General features: G+C 48.5%; 9 protein-coding genes across 9 annotated transcripts; 4 read left to right on the forward strand and 5 right to left on the reverse strand.

Annotated features, from left to right (window-relative positions):
• Window positions 1–441: 441 nt before the first annotated feature.
• FOXG_12362 (acid phosphatase) lies at window positions 442–2,322 on the reverse strand. Its single transcript, XM_018392127.1, has one exon. It carries the CDS (start codon window positions 2,198–2,200, stop codon window positions 839–841), a length of 1,362 nt encoding a protein of 453 aa, XP_018250926.1. The 5' UTR covers window positions 2,201–2,322; the 3' UTR covers window positions 442–838.
• A 557-nt stretch (window positions 2,323–2,879) lies between these two features.
• FOXG_12363 (uncharacterized protein) lies at window positions 2,880–4,149 on the reverse strand (the record flags this gene model as incomplete). The annotated part of the gene is made up of 3 exons (XM_018392128.1): window positions 2,880–3,288; window positions 3,336–3,871; window positions 3,919–4,149. 3 exons carry the CDS (start codon window positions 4,147–4,149, stop codon window positions 2,880–2,882), a joined length of 1,176 nt encoding a protein of 391 aa, XP_018250927.1.
• Window positions 4,150–4,292: 143 nt separating this feature from the next.
• On the reverse strand, window positions 4,293–6,206 carry FOXG_12364 (uncharacterized protein). The gene is made up of 3 exons (XM_018392129.1): window positions 5,413–6,206; window positions 5,150–5,367; window positions 4,293–5,101 (listed from the first exon to the last, which is right to left on the reverse strand). The coding sequence occupies exons 1-3, from the start codon at window positions 6,107–6,109 to the stop codon at window positions 4,397–4,399; spliced, it is 1,620 nt and encodes a 539-aa protein (XP_018250928.1). The 5' UTR covers window positions 6,110–6,206; the 3' UTR covers window positions 4,293–4,396.
• Window positions 6,207–7,225: 1,019 nt separating this feature from the next.
• FOXG_20725 (uncharacterized protein) lies at window positions 7,226–7,360 on the forward strand (the record flags this gene model as incomplete). Its single annotated transcript, XM_018401033.1, has 1 exon — window positions 7,226–7,360. The coding sequence occupies one exon, from the start codon at window positions 7,226–7,228 to the stop codon at window positions 7,358–7,360; it is 135 nt and encodes a 44-aa protein (XP_018250929.1).
• Window positions 7,361–7,774: 414 nt separating this feature from the next.
• On the forward strand, window positions 7,775–8,208 carry FOXG_20726 (uncharacterized protein; the record flags this gene model as incomplete). Its single annotated transcript, XM_018401034.1, has 1 exon — window positions 7,775–8,208. The coding sequence occupies one exon, from the start codon at window positions 7,775–7,777 to the stop codon at window positions 8,075–8,077; it is 303 nt and encodes a 100-aa protein (XP_018250930.1). The 3' UTR covers window positions 8,078–8,208.
• Window positions 8,209–10,629: 2,421 nt separating this feature from the next.
• On the forward strand, window positions 10,630–12,948 carry FOXG_12365 (uncharacterized protein). Its single transcript, XM_018392130.1, has one exon. It carries the CDS (start codon window positions 11,004–11,006, stop codon window positions 12,486–12,488), a length of 1,485 nt encoding a protein of 494 aa, XP_018250931.1. The 5' UTR covers window positions 10,630–11,003; the 3' UTR covers window positions 12,489–12,948.
• A 414-nt stretch (window positions 12,949–13,362) lies between these two features.
• FOXG_12366 (uncharacterized protein) lies at window positions 13,363–15,195 on the forward strand. Its single transcript, XM_018392131.1, has 4 exons — window positions 13,363–13,676; window positions 13,732–14,285; window positions 14,341–14,415; window positions 14,461–15,195. The coding sequence occupies exons 1-4, from the start codon at window positions 13,613–13,615 to the stop codon at window positions 15,139–15,141; spliced, it is 1,374 nt and encodes a 457-aa protein (XP_018250932.1). The 5' UTR covers window positions 13,363–13,612; the 3' UTR covers window positions 15,142–15,195.
• On the reverse strand, window positions 15,177–16,274 carry FOXG_12367 (uncharacterized protein; the record flags this gene model as incomplete). The annotated part of the gene is made up of 1 exon (XM_018392132.1): window positions 15,177–16,274. One exon carries the CDS (start codon window positions 16,272–16,274, stop codon window positions 15,177–15,179), a length of 1,098 nt encoding a protein of 365 aa, XP_018250933.1.
• A 319-nt stretch (window positions 16,275–16,593) lies between these two features.
• FOXG_12368 (uncharacterized protein) lies at window positions 16,594–18,042 on the reverse strand. Its single transcript, XM_018392133.1, has 3 exons — window positions 17,795–18,042; window positions 17,203–17,699; window positions 16,594–17,145 (listed from the first exon to the last, which is right to left on the reverse strand). Exons 1-3 carry the CDS (start codon window positions 18,014–18,016, stop codon window positions 16,722–16,724), a joined length of 1,143 nt encoding a protein of 380 aa, XP_018250934.1. The 5' UTR covers window positions 18,017–18,042; the 3' UTR covers window positions 16,594–16,721.
• Between the last annotated feature and the right edge of the window lie 121 nt (window positions 18,043–18,163).

Below are 18,163 nucleotides of genomic sequence, written 5' to 3' on the forward strand. Positions count from 1 at the left end.
TCGACCAAGGCTGTACATCCCCAGGTGAGGCCACTCCCCATATCATCAGGCGTATCTCGGGGGGTAGTTTAGTGAAGAGAGTGAAACTCCGACCTTCAGAGATTATCTCTGTATCATTTTCTCGTTCCCATCTAGACTGTAGATCAAATTCGATATTGATACGTGAGAAGTGTGCATAATTGGGCTATTGGTGGTGATCTTTTGTCAGAAGTGATGTTTCTGGGCCTTTTGCCAGTTGAGTGATGGCCGATTTAATGAGAGAAAAGCGCGCACGATTACCATTGTATTCAGCTCATTTACCTCACAGGGAGAGTAGAGCATCTTATAGTCGTCTCATGTGGTGAATTACCCGGTACATATGTTGATAGACGAAGGTCAAAGGCCTTTTGAGAAGGTTCATGCTCCAAAGCCTGATGAATCAGCGCACCAGAGAGCCCAGGACTAGAAAGCTTAATATATAAGCACATTTTGACAGACCAATACTGATTAATAAACAAAATGGATCAAATTTCTTTCTTTTACGTCTGGTATCAAGAGAGTTAACCGTTGTCTTGAAGGCTGCAAGATCTGCTCTCCCTGGCGTGATTCGAAGAGCAGAGCCTAGTGGACTTTGGGTTCACAGCCACGTTTGCAAGCATTTTTCCTTCAAGTACTCCGAAGCGTAAAATCGTGCCTGGACATATTCGATTTAAGCTTTCTGCAGCGACGTCTTGTTCCCTCTCACTGGGCACTGAAAACTCTACGCTCAGCCACAAGGTTCGTAAGGGGCGGCATCGTCAAATCGAAGATGATGAATATTAGATGTATTTCAATTAAAGTTACATACTCGTGATTATCATTAGTTGTTGTAAATGGACAGAATGTCAGTAGAGTTATCGTACTCCACTCCACACTTTTCTGAGAAGCCAGTAAACCTTTCGACTCTGTCCTGAACATACTCCTCGAAACTCTTTCGGGTGCAGCTTGTTCCGGGGCCGTCTTCGCAGTAAGGTAGAGGTTGAGGCGCACTGTTGACCAAAACGCGGTAGTACTCTCCATCCTCGTAGCCGTAGGTGTTGGTGCAGTTGAGGCGCTCAATGGCGATGTTGCTGAGGAAGGGCAGGACGTGAGAGCTCTTCCAAGCGCGACGGTAGTTGATCTTGCTCAGAGGCATGGTGTCGTTGATCTGAGATTCTGTGCCGGCGGGCTCGGAGTTGTTGAAGAGACCCATCGCGACGAGGACCATGGGAGGCAGTTCACGGTGCGTGAAGCTGACGTAAAGCTCCTCATCGGAATCATCACCAAGGAGGAGACCAGCTGTAGTGTTGAGCCAGGGCATGCCGACGTAACCAGAGATCTGGTTACCGTATCCAGCGTTATAGTGATATCGTACGTCCTCGGAGTACTCCCAGCCAAGCCAGTCATCAGGAGTGAAAAGCTCAAGGTTGCAGAACGGCGACTTGCCGCGAGTAACAGTCTCGTAGCCGCAAAGCTGCTGCATGCCAAAGATATCGTTGACAGTGAAGTTAAAGTCTGATGCAAGAGCGTTGAAGCGATCGACGATCGGCGTAGCGTACTTCTTCTGGTAGACTTCAGCCTCGTCGCTGCCGGTAGAGCCATCGTAGGCGGGGCAAGCCTTGTAGGGAGTCAGGCTGTCGGCACCAGATTCCTCTGACTCATAAATGGTCTCGACCTTGATAGACTTATCATCTGACTCAAGACCACGGACGAAAGATTGAGCGGACTTGACGGTTCGTTCGGCAGAAGATGTCCAGACCTTCTTGGGCTGCTTGAACTTGGGGTATCGGAACTCGAGATCAACTCCCAATCGCGTAGCCTCAAGTCTTCCCACGTTGGTCAAAAGCGAAACCTCGGCGTCGGAAATGGGTGGCTCCCAATCGTCCAAAAAGTTCAGATAAGGAATCTTGCTCCAATCGATCTTGGTCTTGTTCTGAATCTTCTCAATGAACGGCTCAATGTACTCCTCAAAGTCAAAATCGTTGGCATAAATAGCAGCGTGTCGCACGAGATACGCAGCGCGTTCGGGAGTGCAGCCTTGGGGCGCATCGGGAGAAGCGGGAGGGTCTTGGGGCTCGAAGTATGGAGCAATTCCAGCGAGATGGTGAAGAGGATTGAAGGTGTACTCGGAGTTGAGTGAAGCTGCTGAAGCGAGAGGCAGTAGGCCTACAAGGGCCTTGCTCAGGGTATTTTGACGAGCCATGGTGAGTTAGCGAGAGGTCACAACGAGTCTGAATGCGCTGAAGATCAAAAAGTCAATTGAGTTTCTAGCTATTTTATTTATTTTATGCTTAGTGAGGATATGAGATCATTGGCGATGTTTGTTGTCAAAAAGCCCATGTTTCTTGCTTGTCTTTGACGTCACAGCATAAAATAAATCAACAGCTAAACCTGTCTGTATCGACTTTGTTCCTTGCAGTTTTTGAAGATCACTATATCTGATTGGATCGGGGATTTGCGGCTCCATATTGAAACGCCGTCAGCCGAGGCCGCATTATCCGAGCGGATGGACTTGGCATCAGCTCAAATCAAGAAATTGTTAACAAACTCATCGAGATTCTTAACGACGCGTATATACGGCAAATTGATTGGCTTGTAGACGAGTGCCCAGCTGTAACCGAGTCATATCATTCGTGATCGGGTTGTTTGTACAACTCAGACGTGGTCCTGAGCATCATACTAATTTCTTTCCCCTGCACTTGAGTGGTGCCGGCATTGGAGGTCACTGCCGTGGGCAACAAGCTTCGTCAATATCCACTGATTATGTCACGATCTTGGGCGATTCTAGTGTCATTGCCAGGCTTAAAAATTGGGTCATCGATTGAGGCTCTCGAGTAACCATGACTGATGACATTTGCTACCTCGAATATTCAAGGCTGTCCTCAATCTTGAGGAGTACCTGCAAACAAGCAGGCAAAATCGCTCTTGTCAAACCAACTCCTATCTCTAGTCCAAGCCTTGACAATAACATCTCTTGCCAGACGAGCCATATCTTCCACTTCCTCAGTCGTACCCCAGCCCGATGCCACAGTACCAAAACTCAAAAGATGTACCCCTACTTGAAGGGCCACTCGCCATGCAGCATCCTCAGTCTGAGGCCCCAGCCCCTCAGCGTAGCCTTGGAGCATCCATAGCCCAGCGTCGATGTGTTTGCATTTCCAGAGGACATACATCTCGCCTAGCATGCCGCCGTGATCGAGGCTTGGAACACCGACCTGTGAATTTTCCCAGTCGATAACGTACAAGGTTCTAGTAGTTGCCGGCTCAAGACGGGCATCTTCCAGCAAGATGCTGTCAAGTCATTAACTTTGGATCCAAAGGGCTGGAGATGGACTCACTTCTGGGGGTGATAGTCGCCATGAATCAGTGTCAAGTCTGCAGACGGGTCGCTCAGCTCCTTCAGTGCCATGTTTTTGACAAGATGGAGTGTGTCCTTTGCTTCCAACAGAATTCCAGGGAACTGGTCAACACGATCGATCATCCAATCGAAATTAATCCAATGTTTTAGCCTCTGCATGTCATTGCTGCTATCAATCGCCCTGTTGAAGCCTGATAGCTGTTGGGTATGCTTCTGTTTAAGCGAGTTATGAACAATCTCTCTGGCCATGTCATGAAATTTGACCATGTATATCGCCAGCACTTTGCCCAGTTCGTGGGCTGGTTTGCTTAAGCACTCAGGTGTCGGGAATGGGAAGTGGTTCAGAGAGTAGGTCCTGAGATCTACAACATTGGGAAGATACTCTAGCACCAACGTCTTGGTTTCAGCATCGTAGGCATGAGACGTTGTTGTTCTGACGGTGTATGTAATACTTCCAGACTGTGCCACATCTATGGGATTCGTAGATAATTCTGACAAGATTTCTCCTTCGACGTCCTTTATCATGTCAGCAAAACCCTTCCTTTATCCTTTTATTCACTCACGCATCGGTTAACAGTGACGGCATTGGCGGGGTGACGCGCCATATAAGGCTCGCCATGCTTGACAACGACCTCAGCTGTGCCATCGTTTAGTGGGTTGATCAGGTGAGCGCGATATGTAAAGTTGGCTTGTCCACCAGCCAAAGGTTCGAGTAAAGACGCTGCATATGGCGTGGTGTTGAGCCATGCAGACACCTGTTGACGGATTTGATCAGACGTATCCTGCGCAGCCATTTTTTTACGAGAAACTACTGACTTGGATAGACTATTGCCAAATATCTCATCGTCTCAGACGGTTTAGTTTTATGGTGCGCTGTTATCTGGATGCCTGGATTGAGTGGCGTAATGTTGCCAGACTTATTCTAGATGCCTACGCAAACAAATTCAGGCTAAAGGCTGTTCGCACAAAGGGTATATGATAATTATGAGACTAAGACTAAAACTGCCATCTATGCCAAGCAGTCCTTGTTTGCAAGTATTACTACTGGAAATTATAACACACATCCGTGATGGGAACCTCAACGTGATAGAGATTCGCCTTCCACCACTTTGTCGCAAAACCCTCCAGGTCAAAGATAAAGTCGGACTTGAAAGAAACACCACAGTCCTTGGGCTCATTCACAGCAGCGAGCTCTGAGCCGGGCGTCGTGGCAGGAGCTACCTTCTCGGCATCCAAGAGATTGACTCCAGCACCGTCATTTGAAGCATGGGCCGATTGAGCGGCATCCAAAGTGAACTTGTTCACAAACTCAGGAGTGGCTGTGAGTCCGCTGCTAAGATCAACTAGGCCTCCGAGAAGCTTGAAGGTGAGCTGAACAGTAAGCGATGCACTAGCGTTCAAGCCGACCTCAACGCTCTCGGTGATGTTGGCGTAAGATGTATACTGGGGCTCCCAACCAGTTGCGGCATTCTTGCCCGAGTCGAGGAAATCGAGATGGACGTTTGCGGCGGGAATAGCAATACCGGCGCCAGCTCTGACGGCAACGGCAGCTGAGGTATCAACATCGACTCCAACAGCGAAAGACAGGCCTGGTCCGAGAGAGAGGATACCAGGAACTTCAACGAGGGTGTATGTGAGAGTATCGGGGTCGTAGAGGATAGACCGAGACCAAGCTGCGGCTACATCGGCGGCTAAGGCGACATCGGCTGAGAAATGGGTATCGAGATCGAAATAGAGATGTTCCATCTACTCAAGTTAGTAAATCAGGCTCCTCATTGCTTCAGAGTCATGTACCTTGAAGCGCCAGAAGTTGTACTTGGCGCGGCCAGAGAAGGAGACTGTGGAAGAGAACTCTGCCTTCTCGGCCTTGATGGTCACCCATGGCTGTTCCTGGAAAAGGACAGTATCTCTCTCAAGACCGGTGCCGAAGTTGAGAGAAAGACTGGGGTTCAATGTAAGGCGCTTCGTCAACTTGGTTGCAGGGATAGAGGTGAATGACATTTCGCAGGTTTCTACTGAAGGTCAGTCTTATCTTTCATTCTGGGAGAGAAACATACCAGCGATGTCTGCCAGCTCTTGCTCAGCAGCATGGCAAGTGATGGTCTTATCACCCTTGTCTGTAGTAACGCCATCAACAAGGTAGAAAGCTTGGCCAATGTCGGTCTTGCAATTGCCCATGTTGTTCGTAATGAGAATGAAGGGTTCGTCGTCTGACCAAGTATCAATGGCCTTCTCGAAAGCAGCAGACTTTCCGAACTGGACCTTGACGGAATCGGCCGTACACTCGACAGAGACAATAGCGTCAATGTGATCCAGAACAACAGCTGGATGGTTCATGACGAGGTCCATGTCGATGGCTCCCTTGGGAGCAGTCGTGTTAAGCGCAGGGAAAGTCTGGTTGCGGGGCTTCTCAACATCGCCGTAAGATATGGAGATGTTCTTCTTGGGAACCGCATTTTCGGGATTGCTCAAGTCGACCTTTGCGGGGGGCTTGGGAAGGAAAGTCGCCGTGGTGTTGTGGTGAGCGGAAGTTGAAGATGCGCGAACAGTCGTCTGGTTGGGCTTGGATCGGATATTAGTGGGCTTGGTTTGCACAGAAGTGACTGTCGGAGGCTTGGTCTGAGCAGCGACTGTCTGACTAGGCATCTCAACGACAATGTACTTGACAGTGCAACCGCATGGCTCGTCGTGTGCGAGCACGCCAAGGCAAAGGAGCCAAAGGCTGAAAAGAATGGACGAGAACGAGGTTCTCATGGTGAAAAACGAGAGACTTGTTGAATGAGTGACAAGGCGATGCCTGGAAGTGAGCGTGATGGGCTGACCATGATGAGAGATGGCATCAAGATATAACAGACCAGCTCAATACCGACGCTAGTGACTAGGGAATAGAGTTCGTCCCAACGGTGACTTGGCAGCCAACAGATTAGGAAAGTAGGTATACCATATTTGCAAAGGTATAGCACAACAGTCCACTAGCAGTTCAGCTCTGGACCATTAGAACCCTTAGAGCTGTCAGTACGGCAAATGCCGACCATCACATGCATGGCTCTAGTCGAAATGGGGAAGGTGTCTAACGGTGGGAATAACTTCTCAGGTGAGTGGTTACATGGGTTGGTGGCATGCTATAGGCTGATGGGTTTAATGGGATGCGAAAAAGGGACGAGATTGATAGGCGAATCACGGTTAAACGTTGGCTGCCAGATAATTGACGGTATCATTCGCATTTGCGACGTGGGCGGTTATAGGTCCGTTGGTGATGAAGCAGGGATGCGGCGCAGCAGGGACGCCAAGGGACTCGATTGAGTGAAGCCATCGCGACAAATGTTGAAGACCTTGTTATATGGAAGTTGCCGTTTACGAGAGATCTTCATGAACTAAATTGACTGAGCTTCCTGAAATGAAGTCGATTATCTTGAAATAGGCAGGTAATCATAAAGACGTTGTCATAACCTCGGTTTGACGCCAAGGCTCAGCCCTGAAGCACGTGTAAACGTCAGGTCAATCGATCTTCAGACTAGCACAGGGGTATTGACCAGGATGTATATAGCTACCGTCAACGGCCTGTCAAGCCATTCCTCTTCTGTATAATCTTTAACATCTGGTTACGGAGATCCCGCTGATAGTAGATGCAACGTAACGGTGTCCTTGGATGCCTAATTAACCCCCATGCCTCTGATAAGATGCTCCCTATAGCGCTGTAAGTCAACTATGCTATAGAAATGGTCAGATTTCTACACAAGAATCACACGCGGTGATTACTTGTAGGTCCGAAGCGGAATCCAAAGAAAGGACCTGCCAAGAAACAGTTGCAAGTTAAAACTGGTCTTGAACCAGGGGAAGTGGGATAGATATGACAGGTAAGTTTGGCTTATGGAGAACGACCAAAAGGGAATTCGGCATTTGGCCAAGAGGGATTACGGCAGTATCCTCCTCTCGGCATTGCTTAATCGGCCCTCCGCCAAGATTCCTTCCTATCGGGCATGCCGTTGCTGGACCATCAATTGAAGGTTTCATGAAGGCCCTCGTGAGTCTTGCATCCGTGTGCACTTCAGGATGAAGTCATTCTTCTCTTGACCTCTCCTTTTTGAGATCCCAAACTTGAGCCTCTAGGAAGGGAGAGAGCTACACGCCATACGTCCTAAAGTTACGTAGCAGAGCTCTTCTGCTACTGACTCGAAAACCACTTCAGATGCCGGTATGGCACTGACAAGATCCAGGTAACCAGGATCTGCCAATTATGCCAAGTCGCCTGAAGCGCGGGTCTCTGATGAAGCTTCGGCAGATGAGCAGTTCTGACATTCCTCCATACTCTTCACGACATCCGAAAAGCATCGTTTGGCTATTGCTTGTGTCTCGCTAACTCGTACGTTACATCTCCACTCTCACTACAACTCTTCCATCCCTTTATCTCTCATCCGCATGCGCCTTCCCTTTTTGCTCTCTGATCGCCTCAAATTTAACTCGGGCTCTTATTTCTCTTATACTCAAGCAGTAACGAGCAGGCATCTCGTTGAATTAACATTGCACTTAGGTTTGCTGACTGTATTAGGGGTTGTTGCAACTAGGCCACTTCAACCATTCTCAGAATATGGCTTCCGTCCTTTGAGTTGGTTCGGACGGAACCATTTGTTGGGAGAATTTTCCAGACTTCTCATAGATCTTAGGCATCAGGAGCTGTTTCGTTTTTGTATCATGTCCTGCCTTGGGCGTTTTAGCAAATAGCTCACTCTTGTTAACACTGTTGATGTTCGACTGGAGGGATTATTGTCTCATATTTCATGTATCGAGACCTCTCACTGTCTTCACTTATTGTTTGCTTATTTTATCATCTCTCAATGCCAAGTTATCAACGCAGCGGTACTTATACCTGGCCCTAAGAGCATGGTGAGTCTGGTTATGATACCGGCAGCCCTCAAGCCTATATCGCCCATGTTTTAGATGATTATCAGTTCTATGATGCCCTCGGCATGCTCAAGGAGTATTGGTAAATTGGTGCGAGCTTCGTGGGCGACTTTCATCATACTCACATGGAGCACGTATAATGTTAATAGGAAAACAAGTTCTCAGTTGCATATGGTTTGCCAACTTTACGAGTACCAACTCATCTTGTCTCTTTGAGATCTAAAATAGTACTTCTAGCCGTCACGGTCTGTTAAGACTTTCAACGGTAGAAGTTACATCAAGATATAAACCATACTAGAGAAAGGCCCAACCGCAAACAGTCTCCAGTGTCCTTCAGTGGCTTCATATTCCATATAGACTTATGATGGGCTTTGGCTATTGACGAGCTCCTCCTTTGTACTGCCTTGGGGTTTAAATAGGAACTTGCTATTCTACATTATTGCTCCTCAAGGCCTCAATAAGTCTCTACCTTCTAACTCAAGGCCAAGAACTTCAGCCTCAGTTGACCGTCTCCTCGTTTACCAAAACAGTCCGCAAAGTCCAGTCTGTTGAAATAACAGCCTCCCTACTCTGAAAGGCCTCAATATGAACTGTTTTATGTTTCATGGTCAAGCGCAGTAATAAAACACGTCTGTGGAATATCTCCGAGTCACTCATCATATAACCAAGCCATGAAGAGCCTGCCTCCTTGGTACAACATTGTTGTTGGGCCAGCTCTCCCATCTGCCATGAGTAAATTCCGACAGCAAAGCTCGCATCAGGGACCGTCTGTACCGCTATGATCAAAGGTAACCTACTCACAGGAAGTGCCTTATTCTTCCCACTGCGGTCTCTTCTGGCATCGCGGTTCTCACTGTGATATTCCATGGACGTACGCCTCTGCAATGGAGCTTGACAACGGACAGCCGAGACCTGGTGGAAGCTGCTGATCAAGTAAAGCATCGCAAGAATAGCGAAGTTCAACATCCAGAGACTTGGTAAAGCTCACTCAAATCGCATCAGTTGTTATTACTGTTTTCTACCACGTGGCTACGAAGAGTTGCAGCACCAACTCCTGGCTAGTGGGTTTCGGTCTACGGCAAGGCTTCTCTGAATTGGTTCAAAGAGGCGGTTGACAGTACTTTTGCCTTACTTTTATTGGAAACTCATGGAGTTTGCGAAACTGAGAGGGTTGTAGGTCATGCTGCACTCATGACTGAGCCAGTAATCTCGGACCAGGGGGCTCCTGACAGGAGGATGGAAGACATATACAGGAGAACCATGACTCCTCAATCAAGCGTTTTTATCGAATTCTCATCCAATATGTCATTGCTAATTCGTGGGTAGGTTACATTCGGATAGCACAACAACAAACTCAAGTTCTATGACTAGGTTCTCTTTGCATTACTGCGAAACTAGAGAAAGATGCAAGCACTTTGCCTCATCAAGTCATCCGGATCCAGGAATCACCACGTCGTAGCTTAACGAAGCCGAAAACAGGAATCCTAAGATGCAGCGTCAATCTGCGTCCCGTATTGGAAGTTGCCGAACGATCTCAGCCTGGGGGATGACGCGTCTCGCTTCAGCCCATCCATCACTATGACTGTCAGTGAGTGGGTGGAGGAATATAAAGAGGCGCAACGAACTGGCCCTCCTTAGTCGTCGCTTAGGCAGTCAGTCCTTCTGATGCCGCCAAGGCCTTAACGAAGAGTCCAGACCTTAACAGCTACGCAGTGTTGACGTATGCAACACCACCTCAAAATGTTCTGCGACAATCGATACAGTATGCACATGTATGAGCTCGGCCAGAATGTATGAGAAATAGAGTTCGCCATAGGGCTGATTCATATGTTAGAAGAGACGGAAAAAGGTGGATTATCACCTTGGCAAATCTACAATTCCATGTTGATGATCTCCACAGATTTATTTGGTGGTGCGTGAGCAGACTTGGCGTTGCAACTGTGCGAATGATGATACTGTATTAATCTGGCAACCATCCGCGTGAGCATTTCTTGTTCATGCACTGTATTACAGGCCTTCTCCGCATCCAAATCTAGAACGCTCTGTGCCACGACTTCGCATTCAATTGACAGATTTTGTGTCTGAATATCACGAACATTCTGTCTGATCTGAGATGAGAGGCCCCACGTGGTATAATCGCCGATGTCTGAGACGCAAACAAGTTTAAAAAGAACTCACTGATCAACAAGCTCATGTCTCGAACCTGTTCTTTCACTGGATGCGGTACCAGCGGCAGTGGAGAGCTCTGGAGGGAATCAACCAATTGTGGCGCAGTCTATGACGCATTGACCAACAGGATGTCAGGGAATCGAAGCTCCCTCTGAAAAATAACTCTAGATTTAGTGGCCCTCACCCCTGCTAGGCCCAGTAACCCCCCCTCCCCTTTAACCAGAAGAAAAAAAGTCTGTTGAAATCGTGGGTTCCTTCTTATGCTTGTTTTAGGGGGGCGCTCGCCTGCAAGAAGTCCAATCCTTCCATCGTGTCAACGCTGGACATCACTTCGCCTCACCTTGTCTCCATCTTTCTTTCATCCGCTCTTTTGCCGTCTTTTATTTTCTTCGTGGCGCTGTCGTTTTCTCTACCTACTTGTACTTCTAGCACCACCGCTACACCAAACGAGCCGAGCCCGATTGCGGCCGCACGAATCGAGACACGTCTTCTTCTGTTCCTCAATGTGAGGCTTGAGCCTCCTCTTGTCTTTCGCTCCAATTCTCTTCGCCAGCCGACGCGGCTCCCTCATTTCAAGATGCGCGTCTCCAATATGCGCTTGCCCAACAGCTTGCGCAACTTGAGCGTGCGCCTCTCGAGCATTCGCATTCCCCATCCTCACCCGCGGCGCATCATTCTCTACGTGACGACAACAGCCCTCCTCGTCGTCATGATCCTCACCTTCACCATGAGCGACAGACTATTCGGCAATGGACATTCCGGCTACGATCCTCTCCTCTCTCGAACCAATGATTACCGCCTCCTCACGAGTACACGGAATAACTTGGGTTTCTACAACTCTATAAATGTCAAGAAGACGGGCCAGAAGATTATGAATCCTACCCTTCTTGAATTGCCAAAGGGCAGCAAGCACGACTTCCTCGTCATTGCGCGCGCTCCCCACGTCGACCAAGATATCAAGGGCAAGAAATACAGACGAGCTCAGCAAGTCGCCACCTTCGTTAGCCTTACATGGGATGCATTCGGCCGGCCGGAGCTCACTGCGGACAACGATTGGCACAAGATGCTTGTGGAGGACTTCACAGAGGCCCAGGGTCCTGAGCATCACTGCAAGAACCAGCCCGACATGGATAAATACATCGGACCTGAGGACATGAAGTTGTTCTGGAGGAAGAATGGTACTCCCATGCTCATCTTCACCCACCAGGTAGACGACGAGAACCTTTGCGAGGGTATGTACATCGTCGATGCACGTGCAGCTGTGCCCGAGCTCGTCAAGCAAATGGGTAAGCACGCGAAAGAACTCCCTGGGATCGAATTCGACAAACCCGTTCTCCTCCGTCGCCAGCCCCCCGAGGGCCAAGAATCTGACGCCCGATACCAACGCGAGAAGAATTGGGCTCCTGTTTACTCTCCCTTCAGCGCCGATGACGACGAGATGATGTTCATGGTAGAGCCTAGCCAGCTGTACCGCTTCAACTCGACCGACGAGCCTGTCCAGAACATGGAAGCTGAGCCCGAATCCGCTGTTGACGAACCCTTTCCTCCCGATAACGAAAAGAAGACGTGGCACTCTGCCGAAAAGACTTGTATGAACGACGTCATGCTCACCGACAAGCGCGTGCATCAATCGACGCCCATGCTCAGCCTCACGCTATGCAATCGCGGGGCTTGCGAGCCGATGGAGAACAACACGGTCCTTATGGGCATGGTGCAGATGCGCTACGATCCTCCTCAATACACAAACACATGGTACGACCACCGAATAGTCGTCTACTCGCCCGTCGCGCCATACCACATGATGAGCGTCAGCAAGAAGCTCACCTACCACGGCGAAACCAACAGCAGGTACATTTGGACAGGAAGCATGGTGTATCATGGCGATCAGCCCACGCAGAGAAGTCACGGGTACTTGGACGACGAGATCTGGCTGAGCTTTGGCATTGGCGACTCGTCGCCTGGATGGTTGGACATCAAGGCAGAGGAGTTGGTGCTTGACCACTATTTCTGCCAAGGGGCGACACCAGGGTATCGGAGCAGCATCAAAAAGCACGCGCAATGACGAGAACACGAAACAGAAAGAAACAATGTAATTGGTAATACGGATAGAGTGGCATCATTAATTTTTGCAGTTGTATTACGGCATATCATATCACCTGTGTATAATTCAGGATACTTGGAGTTGCGGTAGAATAAGGAAGGGCATCTAGAGAATTGATTGAACTGAATTGAATTGACATTGACTGAGTGGTCATGATCATGATCCTGGTGTCCAGTGAAACGATGGAGGTTAAGAGCCCCGCAGTGCAATTCATTACTTAATTTCCAGTGATGGCTTGGCAGGGGATGATGAAATGGGTGTTCTGGCGGTGATGGATTGGAAGGAAGTGCCTAAAACTTGGCAGCTGGTGGTCATTGGTGGGACCGTAATTTGCTACAGGGGATAAAACAGGGCGGCGGGGCGGAAAGGAGAGGGAGGGGGCGGGCGATATCAGCGTTGGGAGTCGACGTTAGTAGGTGTTGGTTCGTGATTTTGGGGGCCATAGGGTAGGGCTGAACTTGAGATGGCCAAGATCAAGATCTTAAGATCTGTACATAACTTCGATTCGAAGATTAATGGAAGATCATACAGTCATTACTGTAGCAAATACTAGCGTTGTAAAAGTGCATAAGGATTCTTCGTGGAACTCTCTTTCTGGTCCTTAGTCAGCCTGGAACTAAGTTGACCTTCTACAGCTGGTTCAACCGATTGACTTGTAGTTTGGCAACATGGCCACTAAATCCTATTCCTGCAGGACCAACCCGAATAAAAAAAAATAAAAAAAAAATAACATTAATATACTCTTGTCCTACTTGACAGTCTTCGGTGTCCGCGGCCTCAATTGTGTTGCACCGCTGAGTGAGAAGCCAATTGAGAGGTAGCTGGGTCCCCGATGGCGCGCTTCATTTCACGCGAATCTGTCAGTGCCTGCGGCTGCAAACCAAGACAATGCTTCTCTAGTTCTCCCAACTCCGGAAGGCCAAGATATTTAGTGATGAGCTGGCCATCACTGCGCCGTGGTCAAACCAAGGATGATGACGACTCTTCTGTGGCGCAATCTTGGCAAATCCCATCTGACATGTCCCCTCATTTCATCCTGAACGCGTCGTTGGACAGTCAGCTTGAGCAAGCTCGAACTCATCGTCATGGTTAATCGCGGAGGTCGCAGTAAAGCGTGTAGGACATGCAAGCGAAGACGCGTAAAATGCGGTATCGTCCCTATGGATGTCGCTTTAAGAGACGCGCTGACTGACGCTCACTGTAGATCACGGCAAGCCGAACTGTCAGCGATGCGAGAAAGCTGGGATAGCTTGTGAAGGCTATGTCACTTACGGCGAGTTTGTTGATGAGACGACGCGATTCGCGAAAGATAAATCGCCTGTGAAGGACAGCCAGCTCCAGGTTCAACCTGCCAGTCCGTCTGCTAAGGCCACTGAACGACAGATCTGGCGCCCGCCGCCACTGTTACTGGATCAAGATGCCGTAATTCATGCTCACCTACTATCGCGGATCGATGAAGTTACGCCCTTGATGGCCAATCTCGAATCCATCACATTGTCGGATTCGACACGCTCTCTTGCAGTGAGAGCACTAGCAGCCGTGTACTTTGGCAAAACGAACAGTGACAAGAGGATCTTTGACCTAGGCAGCAGGGAGTATGTAAAGGCCTTGAACAGAGTGCAACTTGACCTGGCGAGTTCAACCGCCGTTCTCGAGTGGGACACGCTTGCCAGTGTAATTTGTTTGTGTATGTTTGAGAACATCGTCTTTACGGACAAGACGGGATGGCTGAAGCACTACGAGGGAATAACCCAGTTGGTGAGTTCTGTGATCACATTGAGACTGGAGTCCATACTAAACCGTCGACATGAAGGTCAAGCTGAGAGGGCCATGGAGACACCAAACAGTCCTGGAAAGGGAACTCCTCAGACAGTGCCGGTTTGAGATAGTATGAAATGCGTCTCTTAGATTGGAACATAGCTGACTGTAATAGATATTGTGCGCACTTATAAATAGAAAGCATTGCTATCTCACACTTCCAGAGTGGCAGACAGTCCCCTGGCCATCGACTGTACCAAAGACAGCTAGTGATGCCCTACACGACATCTTTGCCCGCGTCCCCGGCCAGTTGCATGACATGGATCGTGTACAAAGAGGCAAAGTTGACAACGAGTTCTTTGAAGAACTTCGACAACGAGTCGAGACTACATTGTCGGATCTAGAAGACTGGGAGCAGTTCTATCAGCACCCTCGGCCTCTCACTGGCTCTCTTCTCACTTCAACACAAGACAGCACTTCGCATCCGGTCAGACACAAAGCACTTCTTGCGTTACAAAGAGCAATAATACTCTGCATGACAGGCCTCTGCATCTTCTTCAACATTCCTCTAGTGGCCGAAATTCCATCTATTCTCGAAGATCGAAAAGTAGTCAGGAAAGCAATTGCCACCGAGATATGCCAGCTAGCAGCATCGTGTCTTGGACACGAGTCTCACAGCACTGAGTCCTTATTATTCATATTCCCGCTGCAAATAGCAAGTATGAACTTCGAAACGGGCAGTGCAGAGGAGAAAGGGGCTGAAGAGATCATGAATGGAGTCATTGCTGGGACGCATGGATTTGAGATCGGGAGAAGACGAGAATGGAAGGCATCGAGCGTAATTCTAATCAAGTGATATGTACATCTATATAGCGATATGAAGGAAGAAATCTAAATAGTTCGAATCATGATCCATTCCAGTTTAGCCACCTTCTTCTCATCCTTCTCATCCTTCTTCTCGGCTTTCTTATTCACCTTTGCAATAGCCTTACCATGCTTCTCCATCAACCTGACACGATCCTTCTCAACCTCTTCCAAGTCCTTTCTTCGTCTCTTTTCAATCTCGCCAACCTTCTTCTCACTTGACTCGATCAGTTTCTCCTCTGTTTTGATGTTGATCTCCGCGATCCTATCTTCCAACCTTGCGATCTTGGACTCGATCTCAATTCGACTTTCAATATCGGAGTTATAATGTTCATCGATCGATTCAATTGGTCGATTAAACTTATCGGCTGCCTTTTCGCGCTTTTGGAGGCGTCTTTCTTGCTTCTTGTGTTTTTTCTTCTCCTTGCCGGCTTGTTTGATGGCAGCCTGTTTTGCGCTGATGCGATCCAGCATATTGGAGCGTCTGACTGGTGGTTCAACGTCGAAAGACAAAACTTCGACCTGTGATGCAATCTCTCGCAATCTTAGTAGTGGGTCAAGACTCTTGGCCGTGGTGTTGAGTTGTTGCATCACTTCCTCATCCTTCATGGTCTTCATCACCAAGCCCTTTGGTGCGAAGATATCTCGATTCACTCTCTCAAGTAACTTTCTCTCTCGAAAATATGCAGTAGCAGCAGTTCCAGTACCCGCAGCTAGTCCAAGCCCCAAAGAAACGCCTTGGGCGATTTCATTGGGGACGAAACCGAGGCCATCGCCTGCGACTTCCATTGCTTTGAATGGCGCTGGCTCAGCGAGAGCGATGTTCAAAGCATCAATTATGGCCATGAACTCTTCCGAAAAGATGCCGTAGGAGTTTAGAATAGGAGGATAAGCTCGGTGGTACGGTGGAGTGACTTCCAGTGAGCCTGTGATTGAGGTTGAAGGGATGAGAATGGGACGTGATGGAGATAGCGTTGGTCTTTCCATGGGAGGCGAGGGGGGTAGTATTTGTGGGAGGTAGATATGACGGTTTGGTTGGTATGTGTAGTCATATTGAGCGACTGTTTCAGCTGGTAATTCTACAGGTAGGGCCTGTTGTTGGTAGTCAAGTTGATGGGGATACATTGTGACTGAGAGTTGAAGATTCAATGCGTAAAACAATACGATGTTGGTAAGATTATCTCTTGGAATTATCTGTGTGATACATCTCATCTGGGCACAGCACCTGTCTTATAGTTGTCCCTCTGTCGCATGTCGGGCGTCTTACATTGAGGTTATTCCCAATGGGGAACATTGATCGAGGTGGAGGCTGTCACTAGACAGTGCCACGGGAATATGGCGCTAAACCGTGTTGGGTTCATTGCGCGAGCAGGACTGCGCCGTCTTACAGCACCAAGAGAAGGAAATGATCAGCTGCGAAAGGAAACCCTTTGATCCCTCGATGTTACCGATCAATGATTACTCCATAGAAAGCTTGACATGTCATATGGCATCGCTAGGCGCAGAGGCACGATTTCGCTAGTCGCTTGTGCATACGAGGTAACTAATGAGCCTGTTCATAAATGCTGTGATCTACGCACCAGATTGGAACAACGGCGCCAATGGAGTACTTTGATACCACTGCCTTTCCCGCTCCCAGCCATTAACAATCAAGTTCGTTGAGATTTTTGCTGCACTCGAAATCTGTTCTCCAGTCCCTTTCACAGAGTCCGATGGGGCACGACGGTTATACCATCCCAGAAATTGCACACCAGCGTGAATGGCCGTTCGGAAAGCCATATCGTCGTTGATCTCCCCATAGCCGTCCATGAACCCTCGGATCATCGTCAAAGAGATATCCGAGCTGTGGAAATGATACGCCTCATACAGATCACCTATCATATGTCCCAAGTCATACGCTCGATGGCCGAATTGGCACATTTCCCAGTCAATGAAGATGATGTCTGTAGCTGTATCGGAGCCGATTGGGGCTGGAGAAGATTTCGATAGTAGAACACTAGTTAGCGAGTCAGAGCTACTGCTTATGTCGGCTTCATGGGTCTCTGTAACTCACTTTCCCATCCAGCAATCTCCGTGGATCATACCTTGATCTGGTCCTTCGTTGCGGCTAGCCAGGTCCAGAAGCTCGAGTTCTGCTCGTTCTTTGACCTTTTCCAGAACCCCGATGTTCTTTTGCAGAATATCGGGGAAGTTCTTCAAGATTTCGATGAATGTGCCGTAGGTAACCTTGTGCTTGAGTCTTTGCATGGGCACGTTGCGGCCAATCTTGCTTCGGAAATCTACTTGTTGAGGTTCCGAGGCCCATTCATGGAAGCAACGCAGCCAGTGTCCAACCTCTTGACTAGTAGATAGTGCCTTGGAACGCATCCACAAGTTACTCAGCTCTGCTGAACGTATGATGGATGCTATGTCTGTCGAATGGCGGAAGTCTTGTTGTATCGCAATGCCTCTGTGAGCATTGCGATCTAGAAAATAAGTAACAAGGACCTTGACTTTCATGGTCAACAGCGATGGCTGACTCATGTACTCCAGTACGATATTCTCGACAGACTGTATAGAAAATAAGGTCAGTGGACAGCCATTATCTAGCTTATGTACATCGGCTCTTTGGCTTTGATGAGAAAGGAGAACAAATGGGGACATACGCAGCGTGATAAGTCGAGTTTGAACCCAGCATTTCCCGGTATATGGCCCAGTGAATATTTTACGATAACACTTTTCACATTCCAAAACTCATCTCCTGTAGGTATTACATCGAGTAGAATGCCTCGATAGACATAGTTGGCGCTGCCACCGCTCAAACGTGTTAGAGATGAGCAGGCAAACGGCGTGTCCTTGAGCTGTTGAAGAAGGTCCTGTTCCCCCATGTTATCGTGGGGGACTGAAATATTTCTTGGGGGATTTTAATGATGACAAGTCCAAGTTCAGTCTATTCTTCAATTTGCCATCTTGTCTGATTGACTCATACTTCGATGCGTGGTCCTGAGTCAGCGAATCACGTTACTGGTGAAAGC

The sequence above is a fragment of the Fusarium oxysporum genome, chromosome 13 (genome assembly GCF_000149955.1).
Source record: "Fusarium oxysporum f. sp. lycopersici 4287 chromosome 13, whole genome shotgun sequence".
NCBI classification, from domain to species: domain Eukaryota; kingdom Fungi; phylum Ascomycota; class Sordariomycetes; order Hypocreales; family Nectriaceae; genus Fusarium; species Fusarium oxysporum.

Bases quoted from the DNA above. Each gene is read 5' to 3' on its own strand.
- FOXG_12362 (XM_018392127.1), bottom strand. From the start codon at position 2,200: ATGGCTCGTCAAAATACCCTGAGCAAGGCCCTTGTAGGCCTACTGCCT.
- FOXG_12364 (XM_018392129.1), bottom strand. From the start codon at position 6,109: ATGAGAACCTCGTTCTCGTCCATTCTTTTCAGCCTTTGGCTCCTTTGC. The intron at 5,368-5,412 runs GTATGTTTCTCT...GACCTTCAGTAG, and splicing joins AGAGCTGGCAGACATCGCTG to AAACCTGCGAAATGTCATTC. The intron at 5,102-5,149 runs GTACATGACTCT...TAACTTGAGTAG, and splicing joins ACAACTTCTGGCGCTTCAAG to ATGGAACATCTCTATTTCGA.
- FOXG_12365 (XM_018392130.1), top strand. From the start codon at position 11,004: ATGCGCGTCTCCAATATGCGCTTGCCCAACAGCTTGCGCAACTTGAGC.
- FOXG_12366 (XM_018392131.1), top strand. From the start codon at position 13,613: ATGGTTAATCGCGGAGGTCGCAGTAAAGCGTGTAGGACATGCAAGCGA. The intron at 13,677-13,731 runs GTATCGTCCCTA...CGCTCACTGTAG, and splicing joins GCGAAGACGCGTAAAATGCG to ATCACGGCAAGCCGAACTGT. The intron at 14,286-14,340 runs GTGAGTTCTGTG...GTCGACATGAAG, and splicing joins ACGAGGGAATAACCCAGTTG to GTCAAGCTGAGAGGGCCATG.
- FOXG_12368 (XM_018392133.1), bottom strand. From the start codon at position 18,016: ATGGGGGAACAGGACCTTCTTCAACAGCTCAAGGACACGCCGTTTGCC. The intron at 17,700-17,794 runs GTATGTCCCCAT...TTTTCTATACAG, and splicing joins AACTCGACTTATCACGCTGC to TCTGTCGAGAATATCGTACT. The intron at 17,146-17,202 runs GTGAGTTACAGA...CTCGCTAACTAG, and splicing joins GGAGATTGCTGGATGGGAAA to TGTTCTACTATCGAAATCTT.